The 23,453-nt window shown below is 42.9% G+C and overlaps 1 protein-coding gene across 2 annotated transcripts in view; it reads right to left on the bottom strand.

Annotated features, from left to right (window-relative positions):
• Positions 1–5,706: 5,706 nt before the first annotated feature.
• SORT1 (sortilin 1) overlaps positions 5,707–23,453 on the bottom strand; it is a 57,428-nt gene continuing 39,681 nt past the window's right edge. Inside the window, exons 11-20 of one of the 2 annotated variants that reach the window (XM_066625427.1) lie at positions 21,490–21,596; positions 20,563–20,665; positions 18,294–18,462; positions 17,485–17,675; positions 15,107–15,296; positions 12,990–13,106; positions 12,409–12,517; positions 11,846–11,952; positions 10,980–11,091; positions 5,707–10,726 (exon numbers count right to left, since the gene is read on the bottom strand). In XM_066625427.1, the coding sequence (XP_066481524.1) occupies positions 10,712–10,726; positions 10,980–11,091; positions 11,846–11,952; positions 12,409–12,517; positions 12,990–13,106; positions 15,107–15,296; positions 17,485–17,675; positions 18,294–18,462; positions 20,563–20,665; positions 21,490–21,596 (1,220 nt within the window). In that variant the 3' untranslated portion in view covers positions 5,707–10,711. Of the gene's footprint in view, positions 10,727–10,979; positions 11,092–11,845; positions 12,518–12,989; positions 13,107–15,106; positions 15,297–17,484; positions 17,676–18,293; positions 18,463–20,562; positions 20,666–21,489; positions 21,597–23,453 lie in introns of those variants that run through there. The other variant, XM_066625426.1, reaches the window with a different exon arrangement.

Raw genomic sequence — 23,453 nt, 5'->3', positions numbered from 1 at the left:
GTCATTTGACCCCTGATGAGCACCCAGAGTCACAGCACCTTTCCCATTCCAGGCAGTTGGCCAGATAGTTTCGCTTGAGAGAAACACAGAATAAAGGGAAGACAGGGCTTCATGGTATGTTAAGTAGGACGCAAAAGGCCAAATTTTAACTGAGGTGTAAAGGGCCAAGCAATAACCTGATGTATGGAATCTGCATTTTAAATCCTATTTGCCAAAATGATGAAACACAGTTAAATAAATCCCTAATCAACTCTGTTACAATGTACCAGGTAGTTGTTGCTTGCTAGGAACAGTGAGCTGCTGTTTCCATACAAGATTTTCCCCTTGGAAAAACACCAATGAGGAAGTCACATAAAAAGGCTGCTTTGGACCAGCAAATCTGTGTGGGCTTCTTTTGCAAGAAGCCAGGCAGATGCTGCTGTCCCTCATTGCACCTGATGTAGGATTCTTCCCAGCAAAATCTATAGGGATTTTGCATTCTAATATAAAACATTTTGCACAAGTATTCCCCAAAGTTCTTCTTCCCCTGCATAAACATTGTGTCACAAGCAGTCCAGAAGTATTTTTCTTGCAAAAAAAATTTCAACAGAATTTTGTCTGCAAGGAAGGAGCTCACTGGTGGGCAAGAAGTCATTTGCTTTGTCCAAAGCTAGGAAGAACAGTCTGGAACAGACTGAAGTTTGGCAGAACAGTATCTCACTTTGCAAGAGAACTTCAATGAAAACAGACAGTATTCACTTTCACTTGGGTTTTGATACAAAATGCAAGAGACTGAAAAGTGAATCAGGATTGCAAGGCAGCTGCATTTTATTTGGAATATTGATATACTCAGAGTATTGTAATCTCTTTGTGCAGTTTAAAAGGTTTTAGGTTTCTTCGACTGACTCCTACAATATCATACGTTCAAAGGAGCAAGAACTTGGATCACACAGGACCCTATAGGTTTCCTGTATGAACAAGCACATCTGTGTAGCAAACCATGTTGCAAATGCACATATACCATCTAGATGATCACGTGTGACCACCCCTCTGTCCCATGTGAAAATGTTTCATTTGCAGAAGATCTGTCACATATGCAATGGACCCAGGTGGTACCAGAAAAATATTATAGAGCTGGACACCGAAAGGGCTACGTGCATTTTGGAGAATAACAGTACACTGTGCATGTGTGTTCCCATCCAAAATATATTTTCTCTGAAGTCAGTCCTATTGGTTTTGATGGAGTTAACTCCTTCAAGCAAAGCCTACTTCAGACTGCAGCCTTACTTTAACAAGTATATGATTCAGCAATGGGATTAACAAGGAGTGGGCAAGGTACTTGCCCTTCTCACTATCTTTATGTTACTGCCTATGATGTAATTCTGCACTACCATCTCCACCACCCCTCATTTCTTGACTTGACATTACATGACATTGATTCCAACAGAATTTAAAATAGTTAGAAGAGCCAGATTATCCCAATCTCATTCAAGTACTTTATTATTAAGATCCCCCCCCTCTCTCAAAAGATCCAGAGAGAGAGGGAGACATAAAGGTCATCATACCGTATTGTTGCAGTTGTCTGGGTACCTCTTGGAACATAACTGATGGCTGGGTTACACTGCAGGCAAGAGCATTTTCCTGGTGGCCCGGTCTTAATAACTTCTCAGAATCTCTGCAGCCTAATTTATAGACTTCACTTAAAAAGGGGAGGGGGGAGAATGCTGTTTTCCTGCTGCTGACAAGTAAGGCCTGCCTATCAGCATTTCTCTCTCTGAGCATAGAGGCAGACTGCTCAGTCACAGGAAATCATCTGTCTCTCTCCTCAACTTATAGCAGAATTGCTCTTCTCTCTAGAATGGAGTGAGCCATTTTCTCCCCTGCTGATGATACTGTTTGTTTATTCACTCCTGTGATGATTGAGCTCCCCTGGCTTCCTTCTCTTTCCCCATATGTTCCTTCAGAAAAGTTTCAGTGTAAATCAGTGCCACTGAAGACTGCATGACCAGGCAGACAGGTCATTTTGTGGATTCTGTGTCTTCTTCGTCTGGTTTTCCCAAGAACAATATTTCCCAGCCAGCTCACCTGTAGGATTGACAGGCACCTGCTCATTGGACACGTGAGCCCACCTGACAAGGTCAAAGATTATGTTGTGCTAGCCAACCAGTCATAAAACATCCAATAGGTTGAGACAATTGCATCCTCAAAGCTAGGTTTCTTAAGCCATTTCTGCCCAACATTGCATATACACAAAAGGAACCAAATGTGTACACTTGTGGGCCATGCAAAAATGGGTTAAGGTCAAGTCCAAGGATTCATGTGTGTGTTATGGCTTGGCTCCATCTGAGAAACTCTCTCTGTAAGGTCAAGTTCTTATCTGCCTCCCTGGGGATCAGAAAGTTGCAATGGACACCCAAATTAGAGTAAGTGCAGTTAGGGAACAGTGAGATGGGCAGCCCAATCCTAACCTGTGCTGGATCAGGCAGGCCGGCTGGCCTTGTGCTGTATCCTCATAGGGTTGGAGGTGGCTATGGAGTAACTTAAGGCAAGGGATTATTTTTCCCCTTATCCTGAGCACTGCCCCAGCCACCGTAATCGCTGGCCCAGATCCAAGCAGCCTGGAGTTAGGCTGGGCTGCTCAGAAGGGGGTTAGGATCTGGCCTAAGTGCCAGAAGCTGGTCCTGCCCCCCACCCAGACCTGGCCTGCCCACCTGCCACCAGCTCTCCCCCCACCCCAAAATGCCCTCCCCCTGCTCTCCCCAACCCCCTGTGCTGGCCTTCCCAGGTTGGTGTAACTTCCCTTACACAGTGCTGCAGAGGCCAAATCTGGCCTCCGTCGGCCGGCACACATCCATGTGCTGGCCTGCCAACTCCCATGTCATGGGAGTTCCCATGGGGCATGTCAATTCCCATGTCCCACTCCTGGGTCAGCACAAGGGACTTGCGCCAACATAACCAGAGGATGGAATTGTGCTCTTAAGATATGTTAACGCATTATTTTGCTCTAATTTTGCCTGAGGTCACCTGCTTGTATTTTTGCCCATGCAGCAGAATGTATACCCTAAAATTCCTCCAGGTTGCTCAGGATGACATGCATGGTTCTCTCTCCTCCCACCTAGCCCCATAAGAAGCCTGTGATGTAGGTTAAACTGAGAGATAGTGGCTGGACCAAAGTCACCCAGTGAGATTTATGACCAAGAGGGGATTTTAATCCAGGTCTCTCCAGTCCTAGTCAAACACTCTCCCTCCTACCCCCACTAGCTCTCCCACTCTGATTCAATGTTTGCCTTACCCATTGAAAAAATTACACTATGAAAACCTCACCCTTTCTTGGTTCTTGTGATACATTGCCCACATATTCCAAGAGGAATTCATTCAAGTGATTTCCCTCAACAGAAGTATTCTGTCAAAGGCCATACTAGAATATAAGCAGTACAGGTAATTTATTTTGGCCCCACGTTGTCCACATTTACAATTTTAAGTCTGTAGTTAACTAATAACTTCCATTAAATTAACATATTCTCTTGGGCAAAAGACTTTCAAGCTTGCAAGCTATTTTTATTTTTTTAACAGAGACCCTAAGAGGTGTGATTATTGTGGTGGAGGGGGGATAGAAAGGTTGCTCATTAATGTTTCCACTGCATTTGTTAGTGCCATTTTTCAAGTAAGTAAATCGCATACATAATTATACTTTACTAAAGTGTTTTGCATTGGGGAGCTCCTATTATATCAGCAATTGGAGAAGCCGTTTTCTCCCCATTCCCTTGTGGCTGTTATTTAATTTCTCAGACATACAGTAGTTACCATTAGAAACAAGGCAGAGAACCATCCCTTACAGGGGCAGATTTTAAGAAGTGTCCACATTTAGAAGTTCTTGTTCATTAAAAGACCTCATCTAGCCCTCCTCCTCCATGACTTCATTTTATTTAATGACATCCAGGAAGTAGGGGCTACTGCACTGCAGCAACTAGCCCATTCAGGGATGAGGCAGGACTGGGCCAATGCAACTGGAAGGAAGGGTTAAACTCCCTCCTTCTAGGGGGGGGGGCTGGGGTGGGGGTGGGCAACCTTTCAACTTTAGGGCTCCTGGATGGTTAACAATTATGTAGAGGGAATCTCAGCAGGTGTAGCTTGTCATTTCACAGATCTTCTATACAATTGTTAAAGGTCCAAGCTCTAAATTTGAAAGATTGGCCACCCCAGATCTACACGACAGTCCCAAACAGGATTGAGCCCCACTTGCAAGTGCTTTTTTACATGAAAATAGCACTTCCTGCTTACTTAACAGGTTTAATGTAACATGTAGTTTGGCCCTTTTTTGAAACTAGACAGGGATTGACTGGATTTCAGAGAACTGGAAGTGCAGGTCTTGCTGGCACCTCCATGGACACTATTGCAATGTGAAAAATGCTTGGAATGGATGGGGTGACCATATGCAAAGGTGTACCTCACAGCATGCCATTAGATACTTGAATGGACATTTATCTTATGGTACTAATCTGTTGCAGCAAAGTCAACAAAGAGCACTGTACTTCCTTAAAAACTCATTTGTCTCAGCAAAGGTTGTGTGAACTAGAGACTTCTTTTCCAGATGTAGAAGGTTAGTCCACAAAAGCTTATGCTAAAACCAGGTGGTTAGTTTTTAAGGGGCTACTAATTTCTCCTGGAGCAGAGGACTGGACATGATACAACTTGTTCCAACCACTTGAGAAATGCTAATGAAGGTTTCACCATTTGTTTTCAAGCAAGTCTCTTCATGGCTCACATCCTGTTTTTTTCTCTTGCGCATGTTGCATGTTCTGGGCAAATACAAACTTGTTATGCCAATGTCTCCCACTCCAAGTATGGGAGTAAGTTTCATACACACTATTGATAACAGAAAAAAAAGAAGGGGGACAAAGAATCTTAGTGTCACTTTTCAAAGAGGAGTTAAATTATTTTGTAAATATGCCACAAAAGGAAGAAAAGGGATAGGAAAACTTTGATAGGAAAAATTAAAACAAGAACCAGGACAAAAACACCACATGTCCTGGTCTCTTCTCCCCAACTCAAATAACTACAGTATGTGACTTGATCCTAAAAATGGAACAAAGGATTCACTGGAAAATGTGGATTTGGGTCATCAGGATGGGGCACAGATTGTAAGGAAGTAATGGCAGAGATGTGGGCTGTTTAAATCTTGCTGTTAAGGTTCATCTCTTCCCTTGTGAATTATATATTATTTTAGCTCCAAACTCCTGCATGGAGAGTTTCTATGACTCCCCCCTCCATCCATTCACTTATTGGTCATGAAGTCTTTAAGCCTTTTTCTAATCATGAAGCAGAGAGAGACTGAGCAATTGTAATGCAGAGGCCACAGATTTTCTCACAGGACATACACACTGGATCACGTGCAATTGTGGAGTGGAATGGACAGAAACAGAGGATGAGCAAGGGAAAAGTGTGATGTGGTAATTAATACAGCCCCTTCTACTTTTCTTTTTCCATAAGAGAAACACAGCCAGTGCTGGATGTTATAAGCAGAGGCACAGCTACAGCTCTACCTCTTCCATTCAAAGGACATATGATGTTGCCATCCTGAAAAATGTGGTTAAATACTGCTCAGATTTGCTCCTCATTATTGCATTTCAGTTCTTCAGAACATAAGCTGGCAAATGCTGCCTTATAAGAGATTGCATGCTTGCCTCACGCAGAGTAAAGTTAGACCACAGGTCCAGTAAAAGTCCAGTTTGATTTTTATTTCTCACCCAAATATTGCAAATATACAGAAAAATACCAGTACAAATTTATAATATAGCCAGGCTTATTTACAAACTCTATACATGGCTCCTTTCTCCTTCTGTACCTTGCCCCAGACTGTACATCTTAGGAAATTCTGTGTAGAGGAGTGTATTCACTATGGCTTTTTGTTATGTAGTATTCTACAGCCATTATGTGCATGGTATGGAGTCTTTCTAAAATCTGGTCAACCTTGCAGGCATATTGGGGAGACAATAATGCTTCAAAGCGCATGCAACGGCAAAATCTCTGGGGCTGCTTTGTTGCTTGGGCAGCACGCTTAAAGCACTGAGGACGACAGAAGATTATAAACATGTTCCGCACTAGGAGGGAAAGGTTACTGGTGCATCAGGGAAGCAAGCACGTAGCAGTCACTAACCCCTAGTTAGCTTAATGGGGCATTTTCAAGTTCTTTGGAACATTTTCACTGCATCAGCCAATGTATGGTATGACATCATAACCTGCCTTAAAAGCAAGGCTGGAGCCCAATAGGAACGGATTAATGAAATTGGTCATTGGCCTACTTGAACAGTACCCAGTGATGACCTCTTTCCCTGTCTGCCCTTCAGAGCTATTTTAGTAGCTCAGAAAGGTAACAGGAAGTCAGAGAGATAACAGGAAGAGTTAGTAGTCAATGATCCCTTTGTATTGGAGAATATCTCCACCAGTTCCATTCAGGTGCCCTATTATATTACCAGCTCAGGACCTGGAGTCTGAAAAGAAAAAAAAAATCACACACCAAGCAGAGCAACTTGAGCTTGGTTCTGCGCTGCACAGATGGTACACAAACTTCAAATTTATTAGGAACAATTTTAGAGCATCTCCGCTCAACACAGGAATATTTAAACCCCTTCAATTGAAGGTTCTAGTACCATGACTTTAACAAATATTAATTCACAGTCAACACTTTTATTTACATGTCAAGTGTGCTTCTGTGCCACCTTGTAAGCCATAAATAAAATCAATGGAGCCATTTCCTGTGGAGTAAGAATGCAAATTGGAACAAGAGTAAGCTATAGACACTGCCTGAGCAAGTGAAACAGACATTGCTTCATAACATTTGTCTTGTTTAGGAGTGTGGTCTGTTCATGCGCCTGCCTTTCACAAAATTCTCTATAAAGGGCAATAACAAATTCTACTAGGAGGAAACAAAAAAAAACAACACTGCACTTTGAGGTATTATCAAATGTAGTACAAATAGGAGACTTCATCACAGCACAATAAAACCTAAAATTTTAAAAAAATGATTGGGGGGAAAATGCAGGACAGGCATTTAGCCCTATGACTTTAGCAGCGTGTTCTAACCACTTGGATAGATCTGACAACTAGTGCATATGGAACAAACCCTACTTCATTTGATGGAGGTGACCAGTGACAGGCTACCCAACATTATGTCTTCCATACATTAAATTCATTCTTATTATTCACAACAGGATTAGCTGCACGGAATACCTGATGAATGACAATAAGGAGACAAATGGTAATGGTTCATGAAAGAGCACCATCCAACTTTACCATATGCCAGGAGGAATATAAATGTTGATCTGCAGAGATGCTTGATGTAGCTACTGATGTAGCTGAAACTGGTAACTGCCTGGTCCAGAATACAAATTTATTCAGCTGATATCATTTTCTTGTACACCCTTCCCTCTTTAGCAGTACGTTTGCTATAAGGATTTTCACTTATCCACACTGCGCAAATTAATACCATCCCTCTTTATCCAACCAAGGTTTTTTATATATGGTCTTTGGGAGGGAGGAAGGACCAGGTCCCTCATGAAGGCAAAGGTTACCTCCCATTTTACCCAACTGGTAGACTTTCCTTCTCCTTTGAGCTCTGGTGACAGAGAAGTTTAATTTACATGCCTAGGAACGTTTCAGGAAGTCGGATCACATTTTGGATTTCTCCCCCTGGTAAACAGAGGCCCAGAAGAGCCGCCTTTCTTGAGTGTGCTCCTACAAGCTTTCAGGGAAGCACTTTTCAGAACCCTCGGAGGACGGAGATCGGCTCAGGGATAAGCAACCTTCTAAATGTGAGACAAACTGCCTGATGGATAGTGCGTCCTTGTGCTTTCAAGGCACGTGCATTACGTGCTCCCTGTTACACCGCATCTGTTTTTGTGCTGTATTACTACAAATTACCATCTGGGTCCTGAAGAACAGAAGATTTAAAAACACATGGGAAAAGTGGAGAAACAAGTGAAATGTAAGAGAATTGCTCACAATTTGCAACTAAAGCTTGAGATGCTAAGCTTCATTACATGATGCTAGAACTTCTGAAACATTTTCATCATTGACTTTAACACTTTAGTGATGCTATGTAAAATTTGCTATGAATTGTTGTTTATTCTGTTTTATCATGCAACATATTTTGGGGTAAATTTTGAATGGCTTTGGAATGAGTTAGAATTTTTCCCATTGAAATTACTGAAATTTTGTGCTTGTTATCCAGATTTTCACTATAAGGGCTGTTTTGAGGAACAAAATTAGGTATTGATAATGAGAGGTGTATTATGAAGCAAACTCCCTGCCTCAGAAGTCTTCAAGAACCTTCATTACAGTTTATGCCCATGCACGTCCTTCCCTGGAAACTTGAATGCTGCCATGGCAGTGACTATAGCTCCATGAATCTTAGGAAATGTAGTTTTCCCAGGATGACCACATCCTTAATAAGGGCTGGAAACTACAATATGTCAGAGCTCTTTTCATCAGGATTGCATGTTCAGTAGTATTCCAGGTACACAGAACACTGGTATAAGTAATTTCCAAGACATTCAACATCCATAGTATGGATGCTAGCACCTTGGAAAAATATGTTTCCTATGCTCCTTGACATCTGGGATACTACTATGGCAACATTCCAGGTACCAGGGAGAGTCATTTCAGGCACATTTGGACAATATCATCCCCTGCTCCCCCCTCCCCAACTCTGTGATTAAAAGAAAGAGCTTGATGGCATTTAAACCATGTGAGTAAGAGCTGTTCAAGCATTCTAGAACTGCAGGTGACAGGTGGATGGAAACTGCAAGCCTTTGGTCTTAATTACATGGTGGGCAAGCCCAGTGAATGGTGTCATCCTTACCAGCCCAAATACATGCTTCCAGCAAGACCTTCTCACCTTTCTTGCCCTGCTGTCACCATGTAAGGAGAGGAGGGAAAGAAAGAGTAGCAGCAGGTCAGGGTTTAGGGGCTCATAGTGGAATTGGGGCGATGCAGAGGGTGGGAGCAAGCATTCAGGTCCCAGCATGCTCCCAGTTTCTTCCATCAAGTACCACTGGCAACACCATGGAGCATGAATTTGGACTAAGATTTAAAAGAATGAGTTGTTTTCTCCATTTTTTTAAATCTCTCTTTGCCAAACCCTATTCCATATAGAGCCAAATACATCACTACCTATAACAAGAGGACTTTCCAGAGTTATACCTGAAACCACTGTACCTTCTAGTGGATGTGGTCCTCAATGAAAAAACAAGGACTCCAATAAGCAAGCCCAAGAGAATGAAGCCCAAGAGAATTTCTCCTTTGCTCAGGTAAATGTCAGACTATTCACATGATTTTGTTTTACACATACTGTAGCAGGCCATTCCCCTGTGCTGGACCAGAACCACATCCCGAGATGAGCGCAACATTATGAACAGGGTTCATGTGGACTAGTTTAATACACACAATAACTGTCAAGGTCTTTTAAGATAGCCATGCTTCACTTTACCAAGTATCTAAATCTCTTGTTAATGGAAACACCACCAGCAATGCCCCAGTGGTTTAATACCTTTGCGTTTCCATGGTTTCCCCTTAGCAAGAAGCCCTCCATTCCAACTCCAACTGTAAGGCTCCTTTCCAACTCCAATGGGACACTTTCATTGCCATTCCCACCAGACCACCTTTTAGCAAGCGGGTTCCATATACTTTTAAAATAACTCTGGGGAGATTCACTCTATTCTCTCTGAGAAATGAATGTAACTGGAAGATCATGTATGATTCCTTAGGAGCAATATGCTAGTTTATCTAAACTGATAAATATGGATTGGTAAAGCACAGTAGCAGAGCAGAGCATGAGCTGCAGCCACTGATCTATTGCTTTCAAGAAAAGAGGTGCATAGTGAAAAGAAACACTGGAAAACTTCACAGGTGCTGCTTGCAGATTAGGGAAATTTCACTTCGAGAACCCAATCTAAGAGCACCTAATTTCTGTTACTTCAAAATATCATAACATCCTATTCCAAGATCTGTACCACTTAGTCCTACAATTAAATTAACCCTTCCCCACTCGGAGTTCTTTTTTAACTGATGATGGCACACATGCTGATGATTTCACAGTTTAGTTCCTAGGAATCATAGAGTCCAGCCACAGAGCTACTCCTTGCTTTGGAATAACCTCTGTTTTGCACTGTACACGTCTACTCAGTTGAATACACTCGTTAAAACAAAAAGCAAGCCCACTTTGCCACACAGCCCTTTGGGATGCTGGCAAGCTTCCTCAGTCCCTGCCTCAATATCGCACTGCTCTGCTTGCTAGGAGACGTTCTGGCCGCACTGCAGCAACTTCACAGCAAGATCATTACAGTGGTGGGGTGCAACACGTCCCCCATCTGGGAAATCGGGAGGCTTCTCCCAGCAGCAGCACATTAAGTCGCACCTAGTATTGCTAATGATTAGTGAAATGTTGCTTCCACATTCCTATTTAGTTTTTTAAGAACCGGAAAGAAATCTGATTAAAATAACATTACTTTTAAAAACGCTTTCCCTTCTTCCTTCAGAGCTGCAGTGTCCCCCTCCCCCCAATTCCTGCAGCCTTGTTTGTTTTAGGCAGTTTGATAGAAGCAACGGGAACACAGAATCCCTCAGAGAGTGGAAAGGCATCCAAACTGGGAGGAAAGTGGACCGTCGGCGCTCACGTCCTTCTGTAGCAGCATTCAAACCCATATCTATCCAACAGTAGTGACGTGTCGTATCACTACTCCAGGAGGTCCTGAATGAAAAAGGAGAGAGAAGCTTCTTGTTAAAATAAGCATTCCACAATCAGGCTCTTTCCCAATTTTGCTAAGGCAAATTTATCCCAATCGTTTTCTTAAGTAGTTCTTTGCTTCATCCCCCCTCCCCCCTGGTAAAATAATTCTTGCTTTTCAAACAGGCACAAGCCAAATTCACACTGGGATCAATGCCAAATACTACTTAGAAAGTTCCACAGCACACAAGCACACACATTCACCACAATCACTTGCCTCATCAGAATCATCATGGTAACCAGCCTTACTGGCATCGACCGTATCAACTCCTTCAAACCCATTTGCTTCTGCATGTTGTTGCAGGACTGAATATCGGTGAACCAGAAACCTAGAACACAGCAAAACCAGATAAAAGGATCTCAGTCTAGGGCTGCTACGTAACTTTGGTCTCAGCAATTCAGTGTGCTTTAAACAGAGGTGAAGGTGGAGACCAGAGACTTTTAGAAAAAGAATGTGGGGTGCTGCTGCCAATATGCAATCTCTTCTGAGTAAAGCACAGTTGCCTTACAGAAACAGCCCATTATGTAACACACTAAAGGGTAGAAGTGGTAAATGGAGATATTTTCAAAGTCAAATTACCCTGAATCGGGGAGGGGGGGTCTAAGACAGGATGGATGGGTTGTAAACAGGTAGAAAGCAGGAACAGGGGTGGGAGATCTAAAATGGAGAAAGGGTAGGCTGGAAGTGTATTGAACATTTCCACGGTGAATGACAGAACAGTTAGATAAGTAATAATGTACCCACCAGATAAACCGTGGACTGAGTGACAAGGCAGAGTTCTAGTGGATTCTGGCCAAAGATAAGTCCAGCTTCAGAATCTATTATAATATTTGTGCAAGAGTGTTTTGACTGATCAAAGGTAATCAGAGTTATTTAGCTAGGTGTATGAAACTTAGAACTTGTATAGGGGAAAGATCTGGAACTTTGCTTGCACTATTTTTTCTCCTGAGAGGAAGAATGTGTCTTTGCCACTAGCATACTTTGGGCAAATTAAGCTATTTCAGCATCTGTGTAGCAAACACAAAAATGTGCATGTTCAAAGCCCTTTTCAACTCATCTTACCATCCCTTCCCAAGTCTCACCTTCCCCCGCAAACATATTTTTTGATGACGACTACTCCAGCCACAGCTGTGGCAAGCATCAAGCCTATTACCGCCAGGATGACTGGAGTGGAGCTGGAGGAGGTAGACTGTAGAAAGAGGAAAGATTTGTTTTTATATGACACACTGTTAGAGATGAACCCATGGAAATTACTAAGCAATTACTATAATGATCCTCTATGCACAGACTTCAGGGTTCTATACTCACCTTTCTTGCATGGAACATAGTTGTGAAAACTTGGGAAGACAGAATAAAACTGCTTATTCTGGATAGGGGAAGGGCGTCTGTAATCAGATCCCCTAGCTGAGAATTCTAAATCACAGCATCAGCAGCTATTTTGAAAAGCTTGTTGATCTCACTTGACTGCACAGATATGAGGTTAAAACTGGCAAAGAATTAAAAGAAAAAAATTGCTTCTCAGATATTAACCATTAGTGGTCAGTTTTCTGCATTTACTTCTCTTCACAATAGCTAGATTACTATATCTTTCTCTTTCTCCTACAGTCTTCATGTTTGTGGTGGTTTTTATTTTTTTTAAACCTACCAACTGGCTTTGATTCAAATAGTTGCTAGTACATTTCTTTTTCAGTTCAGTCTCTTCTCGAACAGGATTTTCTCCACCTTGACATTTGTCTCCTGGAATCTTCCGATATCTAGAATTAGCAAAAAGGTTCAACATACATATCACACTCAAGTCTATTTAAACAATAAATGTTCACAGAATTGTCCAGTAATCCAGTAATTATCCTTGTCCATAGAATTTATAAACCAAGACAGTTCCACCCAGAGAAGTTATCCATTTTCCCTCCATTTATTCCATAGACTGAATTGCCTTAAAGACATCATTTACTGTAGTTCTCCAGGTTTGTTATTCTGCCCTACCCACTGAATTATACTGTTACACTCAAAGTAGTAAGAAGCATCACTTGATCCCAAGGGAGATTCTTACTGTTTCAGATTCTTGATATGTTCAGAGAGCAGCAAAGGGTCATCTTCTAATGCATCACAATACTCTGAAATATTGCTCAGATAGCCAACTTCCTCCATTAAAAGTGTCTGGTTGATGACTAAGAAAATAAACTCTCATGCCATTGCTAAGGGATTAGAAATTTGAAAGAAAATTACCCGCTGGTCGTTAACCGCTCTCGCTTCCCATACAAACAGAACTCCAGGTCATGACCCTTCAGCTCTGGCTGTTCCACACAGAGAGACTCATTTTCTGGGCGGAAGTAGCCAAAATCACTGCAGCACAATATCCAACAAGAACAAGAACACAGGTATTTAATATCTAGGTACTCATCTAGGTACAAGCATCAAATCACACTGTACCAATATCACTGAATTTTAAAAACTGAATAAACTACAACTAATGATATACTCTTAATGATCACTTAAGAACTCACACTGTGATAGACATACCAAGCACTATCAGTATCAGTGCACTATCATGCACACTCAAAAAAGAAATTCAGTCTTCCTCTGCAAAATCCAATTACATCAGCCTAAGGTCTAATTTGTAGATAGAGCCAACCCCACATGTATGTAACCCAAGTATGTCATAATGATTCAGTGCCAAAAGTGAAGGCAGGCAAATTGCTTTGGGTTGTCTGAACACACAGAGGACTCTTTTGGTCAAGAAGCAGGTCTTTTGACCAGGTATCTTTTTAACTGAAAGTCTAGAATAAAAAAAATACATTGGTGCTGACTGATAATTGCAGTCCAAAGCTATATGCAGTATACCAAAACCTAAAGTGCACAACCAGAGCAGAAAACTTATTCTATAACAAAACATTCTACAATGATCCTTTCTTATGTCTTTTCAAATGGTAATCAAGACCCACCTGATAATTGCAACCAACCAAACTTTGTCACAGGTCTCGCTTCCAGTTTTGATCAGCCTCCAAAGGCCTTTCCAAATAATTATTTTTGTTTACAAACAGCTGTAACTCTAACATGGAGAATCAATATTTTTTTTTTTTGCACTTTTCCCTAGCACTCAAACCACTCCTGCAATAATTTGTGTATTACTGTGGTTGGGCAAGAGTAACGGACACCTATTTGCCAGTCTCTGTACCATCATAGATTTAATTTCTGTACACCATTCTGATGTGTATTAGCCTCCACTAAATTATATTTGTTAAATAACAGCTTAACTATAGTTCTGCTCTCTAACATTTGCACCATTTCCTGACTTACGAAAACTAAGACTTTCTTCTCCATTCTCTTTTGTTTTAAATGTCTTGTCAGATGCTGCAACCTCCTCCACTCAAGGGGGGGGGCCTCTAAAAACAACTAAAGTGCTCAACATGAACAAGACTGCACATAAGACCTTTACTTATTTTAACAGGGAGCCCTTTAGAAGAAGCCCATGAAACTCAGCTCTTTTCAAAAACCCCACTGCTAGCCTTGGCAACTTCAAAGAAAAGATGAACACCATGCAGGCAGTGCCTGCTAAAGGCTCAGTACTTGAGAAGGTTTGGTGAGGGCATCCAGTGGTCTAGAAGTGAGATATCTGTACCCTGCACAAGCAACTTCCTGTCCTCCAAAAACCCAGTCACTTATTTATCTTTATACAGTTACTGTACTAAGGGCACAATCCTAAACAGGTCTACTCAGAAGTAAGTCCTATTTTGTTCAATGGGGCTTACTCTCAGGAAAGTGTGGTTAGGATTGGAGCCTTAGTATTGTTCTTCTCACACAGGTCCAGCTCCTGTGCAATAATTTTTAAATCCTGCCAAAATGCACATTTTGCACCAATATAATGCAAATTGTCATGTAGTCTAGCAAAGAGAACTAGTGCCACCTTGGTCCCAAACACATTGTGCAGGTGTGTATATGCTTGAAACCATGCACAGGTGTGCATGGCAGTCCATGATCTTTGTTGGTGAAGACTCGCGCACTCAAAATCTTGCATACTCTTTCACTTGCAGAAAATAGGGCAACTTACATCTTATTCATTTAAATGCATACTGACCACAGCATTTTGGTTGCAGAATTAAGAATCTCATTTAGGAAGCTTCTAGTTAATCACATAAGGTCGCTTGACAGTTCTCTTGAAATATTCACTTTTTCCTTAGAGTTACAAACAGCAATTTTACCTACCTCAATCAACTGTCTCCAGAGTCTGATTTAATATTACAAAGGAGCTCAAAAGGAAAAATGGTGGGATAACTCAACAGCCATTTCAGGACACTAAGGGACAGATATCAAGGTGAAGGAGGGGAAGAACTCCTCAGACATACCAGAGGAAGTCATCTAATGTGCAAAGGCAGATGAATGGTTGCTTGGTCACCACATAGTCACGGCCATTCTGACAGACAGATGACTTGCGAAGGCGCAAGTATTCTTCCTTGTAGCCCAGAATGCAGCCATCTGTAGGCTTACTGGGGTCAATGGAGTGAGCCAGCCACTTTGTGTAATCCTTCTCTTCACCTAAGGAGGGAATAATAATTAGATTCTTCATATAACTAAAACTACTAGACAAGAAACAGATGGCCCATGGGTCCTCTTTCAGGTAGAGTTGGTTCTAAATTCTACTTCCAACAAAATCGGGCAGCAGATTTGAGGCACTCCTACAGAATTCTACAGTGGAATCTTCTACATATATCTTGGGGATGGGTACACTTACTTACAATCCATGAAAGCCCCTTCAATGCAATGAAGGGCCCCTTTGGTTTCTGAGGCATTAGGGACTGGCATGGGTTGATTCCTATGCTATCACCAACCTTTGATCTAGTGCAGGGGTCTCCAAACCCTGGCCCGGGGGCCAGATGCAGCCCGCGGCAAGCCTCTGTCTGGCCCGCGCCAGCCTCTGATCCCGAGAGCCTCTGACCCTGTTGACCAAACACAACCAGAGCTGTGCTTGTAGGGTAGGGGAATGGGTGGACTTTTAAGTGTGTGTTTTATTTCTTGGGCTGTGTTCATGCTTGGAGAAGTCCTGGACATTTGAGCCCGTTCATTTAATGATTCATCTAAATTCCATCTCTAATGTATTTATTTAAATTTTATATTTATTTTTTTCCAGCCCCCGACACTGTGCCAGATATTTGATGCGGCCCTTTGGCTGAAAGGTTTAGAGACCCTGCGCAGTGAGAAATGCATCCCCAGCGTGGCTGGCAGTTACTGTTCTTCCAGGGAACCTTTCTTCCCCGCCTCTGATCTCCCTCAAACTGCACCGACTGTGCGTGTTTGCCCAGAAGTCCAGGTACAGTGGCTGCTGGGGAGACAGAACCCAGAAGTGGCAGGCCAGGGAGCAGTTCGGGGTAGATTGGTGGTGGGAAAGGAAGGCTCCCCCGCAGAACAGTAAGCTGTTCACGTGGGAAAGGGAGAAGGCTAGGTGCTGGATCTGGCAAGTGGACTGGAGTCTGCAGAGCCCTTATCTAGTAGCTGCAATTGGTTTACTGCAGAGAAAGTGATCTTGTGTTAAAAATCTTTCAATAACAGAAATTCCTAGAAAGGATATTTTACAACTCTTTGGTGTGAACTGTTCTAGGATGAAGCATACAATGACCTTTTGGCCTTCTGGAGGAGATGGAAAAACATATCTCAACCATTTGGTCTGTGGTTCATCTGGCTACACTTTGATTGTTCTATTGGCCCTGTTGGTTGTTTTCTTTTTAAACATTATTTGTTTTAACTGTTAAATTGTTTGCTAATTTACACTGCCATGCTTTGAAAAGGTGGTCAACATGCCTTTAATTTAAAAAAAACTGAGACAGAATGCTCAGTTGATTTCACGTAACAAAAGATTAAATAAGAGTATTCAATGTCTATTACATTAACTTGCCACTAAAATGGAAAAAACCACCACAAATATTCTAGCCAAGCATTCCTGTGAATACTGTTCTAGGCTAAAGACATGTGCAATCATCTATGAGACATTCATTATGAGACAGTGCAATCCTATATATGCTTACTCAGAAGTAAATTCCCCTGTGTTCCCTTGAGCTCCCAGGTAAGTATGTGCAGGACTGGGGCCCTTAAAGTGACTTCTGAGAGTTCAATTTGGAAGTACAAAACAGTGCAAAAGAAGCAAGATAGAATAGCCATTGTTGAGCTATGAACCCTGATGATCTCCAGTTCTCTAAAGACCAAACTTAAGACATTTGTGTGTGTGTCTGGTTCACTGCAGCTGAAATAGCGAGCCTCTTCTTATGCATGCAGAGGGGCTGCTCAAAAACGGAAGGCTTTCAGCCTTTACAGCAGTGATTTTCAACCTTTTTCATCTCGTAGCACACTGGCAAGGCACTAAAATGGTCAAGGCACACCATCAGCTCTTTGACAACTGACAAGGCACACTGTACTGTCAATGGAGGCTCATATCCCCCAATGGTCCTCTTGATAAATGAACCTCTCCCAAATTCCTGCGGGGTACCTGGGGACCATACGCGGCACACCAGTGTGCCATGGCACAGTGGTTGAAAATGGCTGCTTTACAGTATCACTCCAGCAGTGCAACAGAAGATGCTCCAGCTGTGTTGCACAATTCCAATTTACAACCATGTGCTTTTGCACTACTTATATGTTCCCTATTTGTATACAAATACAGCCTAGTGGGTCGGATGCCCAAGCAGCCTGCTAGCATTTTTATTTGCTACATGAAAAGAAAGAGGTTACTCACAGTCCCTGCTGAGGAGATCGTTGAAATCAATGGTATAAGATATCCACTCACGAGACAGGAGGCTTTCCTTAAAGCCCCAGATGCTAACATTCATTGACTTTGCTCCTGGCTCTGAGGCCAGGCCAGTGAAGTATATAGGTTCCTTACTGAAAACATAGCTGTGCCAGCACTGTCCCTCATCTGTTGAGAATCTAAAATAGACAAAGACTAGGAATGAGATTTGTAATTATCAACATGGTTCATTTGAGCCACCAAAAAGCCTCATGAAGACTTTGGCAATCACCAACACGTATTTATGCTGCAAAACAGTCAAGGGCCTATTAGACGAAACAACATACTTTTTGAGTATTCAGAACTCAATACCTTGAGTATTGAAACTCTGGATACAATTTCTTCTCTGCAGTGCAGCACCAGGAGATGACGAATTAAAGCTGAGGAAGGGAAAATGGGGCTACAGTCCTCCTCCTCCTCACTGCTTTTTCCCAGGCTAGTGTTTTGAGTATGAGGCATATAAACATACCTGAAATTTAAATCTATAGATGGCTTTTTTCCCATTTTTTAAAATAGCACACAGGGAGAAAGACTGGTACACTGGAAATCCTCTCTCCAAATCAATATTTTCTTTGTTTTCGTAGTAAGACTGGCCCTATTTGTCAGCTTAAAATGCACAATTAGTATAAACAGCAGACCAATTTCTTTTCTGAAACTATTCTACAGGGAGAATAGTACATGGCTGTTAAAGAAGCAGGCAAGAGACTTCTGGAGCCCTCCCACCAAACGAGCATAAATGAAACTGAGCTCCTGCATACTTAATCACATTGATAGGATTGTCGGTGTGCTCAATGGCCACAATGATGCCCCCTGAATCCAAGATGGCATAGTGATGGGGTCCTTCAAGCATCCGTGCCCAAGTGTAGCCGCCATCATCCGAAATGTATACATCAGGGCTCATGACTGAAATGGCATCCCCCACACTTCCTGCAACACAATGTTCAATACGATCCATGTGAATAAAGGTGGGTTCTCATTATAAGTCTTCTCATTATAAATTTCTCCATATGAAAGTCCTCAGTTTTGAGGAACTAGGTAAAAATGCTCTGCACATATGTCCTTGTATATATGACTCATGGTATATCTTCATACTCCTTTGAGCTCTTAAAAGGGGCATCATTATTTATTGCAGTATTCTCAAATTCGGCATTGTTGTTGTCATTAATTGGAATAACAGGGAGAGTAACACCCAACCCCTACCTGCTTCCTCTCTCCCTCAGTATCCAGTAATGCCGCCACCACTTCCTGTTAGGGCTGCAGACAGAATGCTCTAGGCCAGGGGTGCTCACACTTTTTTGGCTCGAGAGCTACTTTGAAACCCAGCAAGGCCCGGAGATCTACCGGGGGGAAGGAAGCGTCTGACAGACACCCCCTTTAATGTATGGAGCCCCTGCTGGAGTCTAGTCAGTTTCGTCAGTTTTGTTGCTGCATGCCTGAAGAGCAGCTAAAGTGTCAGTTTCAGTTTAGTGTCAGCTAAATATGTCAGTTTCGTCTAGTCACTAGACGAAACTGACATATTAACAGTTTGGAGAGACAGGGCTCCGCGATCTACTCATTTTGCCTTGCGATCTACCGGTAGATCGCGATCCACCTATTGAGCACCCCTGCTCTAGGCTCTTAACATCCCTTCCACTAGCCATGAAAGAAGGAGGCAGTGGCAGTGATGAGTGCTGGACATCAAGAGAAGGATGGAGAGGGCTTCTCTACCACTATGGCCTCCTCTTCCTCTTCAGTGGCCATTAAAGGAAGCAGCCAAGGCAGCACTGAAAGCTTAGGAACAGAAGCAGGGTGGGGGTGGAGTGTCTCTCCCTCAGCGTCAAGTACCACTGCCATCACTTCCTCTAATGGCCATGAAGGGAATTCTGGGCTTAAAGCTTTTCCTCTGCCAACCATCAGAGGCAGCAGTAGTGGAAGCCAAGGGAGAGAGGTAAATGGAGGGCACCTCTCATTCTCCTCTTGCACGCTACAGTACAAGAAGAGGATGGAGCTGGTCCGAACTTCATGGAAGTGGCAGGGTGGGGGAGGCATGGATGGGAGCATGGTACCAACTCACCCCCTTCTCCAATTTGCTGTCCGACACAAAGTTCCGAACTCGTGTCATGGATGGGCTTCCTCTGAGAGGGGCATACTGGTTGGTACGCAGGACTGCATGCCACTTTCTACAGTCCCTATCCCTACCTTATTCTATTGTTTCTTATGGGATAAAATTCCCCTCTAAATCCAATGAAGGACATGGATGTACCTACAGTTGCCATTAACCCCTATTTATATCATTTCTTATGGAGGAAAATCCCCCGTAAAAGTTGTTTTAATACAAGTTCAAGCTTCTTGTCCCTTACTCCAATTCAATGGGGACCCCTGCACACTGTTATTTTACTCAGAAAGGTCTACCACCACATGCATTCCTTCCAAGGTCTGCCCACCCTTACCAGGAAGTTAAAAAACTGGTACACAGGTCAGATCTATGACATACCCAGACCAATTAGGAGCCCAATCCTGTGGTCGGCGCCGCGCCTCTGTGGCACGGACCACAGTCAAAAATGTGCCGTAAGGCACGTTTGCAGGGCTTACAGCCAGGCTCCCGCCAGAGGTAGCTCAGCTCTGGCTGGTGCTGAGCCACCGCCTGGCAGGTGCCCGCATTCCGGCGGTGACTGCAACTGCCGGGCTGCGGAATGGGGGCGTGGTCAGGGGCGTGGGGGAGGCGTTACAGGGAGGGGGAGGTGTGGTTGGGGGTATTCCGGGAGGCGGGGGAGAGGCGGGTCCACGAAGCCGAGCTCCACAGGATCCTAGGCGTTTGTGGAGGGCTGCATGCCCTACACGTGCACCTTCACTTTCGCGGCGACCAAACAGCCGCTGCTAAAGTGAGTAGCCCCATTGTAGTAGCGGTAGAGCGGGAGGCTCTGGATCCGGCGGGAGCCCTTTGTGGAGCCGCCGGGTCCCGCAGCTCCAGGCAGCTCAGGATTGGGCTGCCCAGCATTTGCATTTATCCATTACTTCAAGTCATGCATGTGAAGATTAATTCATTACCATGAGCAATGACAATTCCAACAGCATTGGGTTCAGACAGAGGCAGCATTGGTACTTTCAGCTTCTGGGAGATGCTGTAGGATGCATGGATGTGAAGGCTACACTGTAAAATATAAAACAATCCAAATAAGTGGAGACAAAATGCAAGAGTACAACAGATTTGCCCTCATTCAAAGCTAAAGCTGGTAAAAATAGCTAGAGTCTTAACTTGGTTGCCACTGAAGAGAGACTTTACTGATGGAAATCCAAGGCTGTGTGACCCTAAGTTTCAAAGTTCAGGCAGTGAGCAGTACATGGAAATCTACCTTACTCCTGAGTCGGACCACTGGTTCATCTTGCTCTTTATTGACTAGGAGTGACGCTTCAGGGTTTCAGTTTTTCCCAGCCCAAACTGGAGATGTCAGGGATTGAAACTGGGACTTTCTCCATAGAAAACATGTGCTCTACCACTAACTCACAACTCCCGAACTGCAATCAGAACAAATTACTGACATTGCCAAAGAGAATTTCCACCATGTATAACCCCACTCTCTCTAAAAAACTTTTTTTCCTTTCTTTTCATCTTTTAAAAGGAAGAAGTTGATTTCCAACATTTGGCAAGGTTTGACTCAACTTCTCACTACAAATCATTCATTCAGTATTTCACTCCTTTTGCCAGACAGAAGTCTAAAAGTTTATTTTTGCTTCACCACTATTGCATTTTTCATGGCTTACCCTACCATGCAAAGGAAAACAGGGGAAAGTTTTCCTAATAATGGGTTAAATCATAAAAAACATAAAGCCCATCTACCACAAAACAGTATATTCAAACCAAATAAACATTTACTTGGAAACCTTTAGAGTTCAGTAGAATTATCTTAGAACAATAGCCATGGCCTGACAACCATTCCCCACATTTCATTTCTGCCAAAATCATCTCAGACCAACCTTTTCCTTATTTTTAGCTGTTGAGTCACACTTTGCATTTTCAGGTTTCCTCAAGGGTGCCCACTCTCCTCCTTGATCAAAGGTGATCACTGACTGAATCGAGTTATCTGAGTAAGGAAGAAAAAAAAAGATATGCAAATCCTTGCCTACGTTCAATACTCTGGCAAGCCAGCTGGCCTTAGCCCAGTCTATTTCTTTCTCAAGACCCTCCAATATCTTGGAGAGAGAAAGCTACATCACTCTGGATCTGGGGTGCCTAAACCCTGGCCAGGGGGCCGCTTGCAGCCATCAGAGACTCCCAATCCAGCCCACAGGGAGCCCCCAGTCTCCAATGAACCTCTGGAGATTTGCTGGAGCCTATGCTGGCCTGACGCAACTGCTCTCAGCGTGAGGGCGATTGTTCATCCTCTCATGTGAGCTGTGGGATGAAGGCTCCCTCCACTGCTTGCTGTTTCACCTCTGTGATGCAGCAGCGGCAGTGATGGAAAGGTCGGCCTTGCTTTGTGCAAGGTCTTTTATAGGCCTTGAACTATTGCAAGACCTTCATTCATTCTTCTTCTTATTTATTATTATTATTATTATTATTAACAGTATTTATATACCGCCTTTCAACTAAAAATTCATAAAGCGGTTTACAGAGAAAATCAAACAAATGGCTCCCTGTCCCAAAAGGAATCACAATCTAAAAAGATGCAAAAGAAAACCAGCAGACAGCCACTAGAAAAGACACTGCTGGGGTGAGGTGGGCTAGTTACTCTCCCCCTGCTAAAAAGAGGAGCACTCACTTGAAAGAGTGCCTCTTACCCAGTTAGCAAGGGCTAACTTTCATATAAGTTCCATCTCTAAACATTCATTTATGTGAATTTATGTAAATTTATTCAAATTTTAAATGTAAATTAATTCTTTTTTTCCAGCCCCCCAACATAGTGTCAGAGAAATGATGTGGCCTTCCTGCCAAAAAGTTTGGACACCCCTGCTCTGGATCACTGTCCCCTCTCCTGCTCTCCCCTCTCCGTCTTTGCTCCCTGAGAGCAGAGAAGACTCCTCTTTGGCCTCTAGCCCGGCTGACTTTCAAATGCCTGTCACCAGAGTTTGTGACAGCTCAGCCTCTTCCCAATTCTCATGAGATTTCCTGGTTCTGCTGTAAAAGGGAAAGCATGCTTTTTGTCCGAGATCCTCCCATCTGTCTCTGTGTGGCCTCATTTTCTGGGCAATGCTGATGTGCCACATGTGCGAGGTGCATTTCCCTCTGGGCTTGAGTAACTTTGCCATACCAGATCCCAGATATATATTCCATGCCGTATATTTTCTAAAGTTAATTTGACTTTTTGCCAGGTCATGACATGCACAACATCCCAAACATTCAAAAGAAGCAAGGCATCTTCCAAAAGAGAACTCAACTCTTACAAAACTGAATTATATTTTTACTACCAAATGGTAATGCCACCATGTCAAATGAAAAGCAGAAAAACATTGTTCGGTTTTTCAAATCAATACAGAAACACACATCAGTGATGTAAAAGTAGAATGTACTGCCTATAATCAGTTCAGAATAATACAGATAAGCAAGAAGAGCTTCACCTTCTAGTCAGGGGCACCAAACTTGAATGAAAGAAAAGAAGTTCTCCTTCACTGGTTTTACAGACAGGAGAATGGATCTTTCTAGAATATGTTTTCCTAAACAGGTAGTTCAGGTACAGGGACCAGAGCCACATTGTACAGGACTTTGCTTAGGAATTGATGGATTGCTCTGTATGAACATTGTGCTTTCTGTATATCACACATGATGTGAATTAAACTTGTATTAGTTCATACAACAGAATGGGAATGTACTAGTTCATACAACATCACTGTTTGTCCTTTATCTCCGTGTCCCAAAACAGACTGTCATGCAGTTATCCAGTCTCTCAGAAGGAGCTTTTCTTGCACACACAACTTGACCGTGAAGTTTCAAAGTAGAAGCG

This window comes from Tiliqua scincoides, chromosome 4 (assembly GCF_035046505.1).
Source record: "Tiliqua scincoides isolate rTilSci1 chromosome 4, rTilSci1.hap2, whole genome shotgun sequence".
NCBI lineage: Eukaryota > Metazoa > Chordata > Lepidosauria > Squamata > Scincidae > Tiliqua > Tiliqua scincoides.
The sequence above is the reverse complement of the archived record's forward strand: the minus strand, read 5'-3'. Positions and strand labels throughout refer to the sequence as shown.